This window comes from Chrysochloris asiatica, unplaced genomic scaffold (assembly GCF_000296735.1).
Source record: "Chrysochloris asiatica unplaced genomic scaffold, ChrAsi1.0 scaffold00109, whole genome shotgun sequence".
NCBI classification, from domain to species: Eukaryota; Metazoa; Chordata; class Mammalia; order Afrosoricida; family Chrysochloridae; genus Chrysochloris; species Chrysochloris asiatica.
Genome location: NW_006408627.1, coordinates 9,030,990 through 9,032,601, shown reverse-complemented (window position 1 = coordinate 9,032,601; position 1,612 = coordinate 9,030,990). Strand labels below are relative to the sequence as shown.

Sequence of the window (1,612 nt, the reverse complement as noted above, 5' to 3'; positions counted from 1 at the left end):
TCTTCTTAATGACTTTTTGCTCTCTTCACATAAAACGGCCACTACTTGTCTGTCTGTTATGCTGTGGTGGCTTGAGTTGCTGTGATTCTGAGGACTATGCCACCAGTATTTTAAATAACCAGAAGGGTCACCCATGGTGGACAGGTTTCAGATGAGCTTCCAGACAAAGACAGACTAGGAAGAAAGAGTGACGAACTTCTTCCGAATTACTAGTCACTGAAAACTCTATGAATATCAGAGAAGTACTGTCAGAATACAAATATTTAGTGGCTATATATAAGGGAAAGTTTCCTTTTAAAGAAATAAATGTAAGATTATGCAAAAATGTGTCAAAAAAAGTAAAAAAAACTGTTATTTCGTATTTCTATCAAATTGAAAGAAATTTTAATATTGATCAGTAAGGAAATGGTTAAATAAACTAAAGAATGTTGTTCCCATGGAATGCCATATAACCATTAAAATGATGTAATAATAACATACTGAAAAATAGACGATTGATGCAAAGAAAGATAAAAAACAACATGATCCCAGTTTTTGTAAAAGACTACATCTGCATAGAAAAAGTATACATGTATACATACACAATTGCCTAGCTATTGCTCTTTTTTTTTCTCTTTGCTGTTTAGCTATTACTCCTAATTAGTGGATTAAGAATGATTTTCATTTTCTTCTTATTCATTTGACATTTTCTCCAGTGATCATGTGTTTGCTTTTGTTAAAAAGAAAAGAAAAATAAAATGAAAGTGAATTTTAAAATGAGATCAATTATAAAAGGATAAAAATAATAACTGGAGCTAAATGTGTCATCTAAAACTAGAAGCATTTTTTGTAAGATAGTTTAAGTATTTTCATTCACAGTATTTCCAGTAGGATTTTATTTTATTATATCTATTACCTTTTCCTTAAAAAGCTTCCAATCAGACAAGCAGGAGATGAAAATATCTCTTTGATTTCCCTAAGTAAGAAATAAGACAGTGTTTAAATCAAATTATACAATAGCCTTCCTTATATCATAACACATGAGGAATAAAATATCTTGTAACTATTCTCTAAAGTTCTCCCTATATACTATTTATTTGCATAATATGAGGTTGAGTCAAAAATTATCTATATTTCAGTTATGTTAAAATGCCTGTCCATGTCCACAGCTGATGACAACATTGAACATGCACGTCAAATGATTCTGTCAAAAAGACAAGTGACAGTGGATTATGTGGCAAATCATTTTGCGAATCAGCCATGGTTCTGCCTATGAAATAATCCACAACAGACATGGGTTGAGAAAAGTTTGTGCAAGACGGGTACCGAAACAAATCATGGAAAAGCATAAACAGAAGCATTTGGACAATTGCAAATAAAATTTGGATCAATATTCTAGGGAAGGTAAAAGTTTATTTTAAAAAGTATTGCTTAGTTTGGGTGTTGGGGAGGGCACACAAGAAAGGGGAGGGGTGGGAGAACAAGGTAGAGGAACATTGAGACAGGTTTGCATGGGCTAAATGGGATAAAGGTAAATAGAGATGCATGCTCAACATTAGAACAACATGCTCTGTATACAGGGATCAAGGCATAGTTTGAAGAGGGGAAATAATACTAAGATGCTTGACTGTCT

At 32.6% G+C, this 1,612-nt stretch overlaps 1 protein-coding gene across 1 annotated transcript in view; it reads right to left on the bottom strand.

Annotated features, from left to right (window-relative positions):
* HERC5 (HECT and RLD domain containing E3 ubiquitin protein ligase 5) overlaps positions 1–1,612 on the bottom strand; it is a 113,295-nt gene that overhangs the window by 72,037 nt on the left and 39,646 nt on the right. Inside the window, exon 10 of the mRNA XM_006867775.1 lies at positions 896–955. Coding sequence (XP_006867837.1) covers positions 896–955 — 60 coding nt within the window. The remainder of the gene's footprint in view (positions 1–895; positions 956–1,612) is intronic.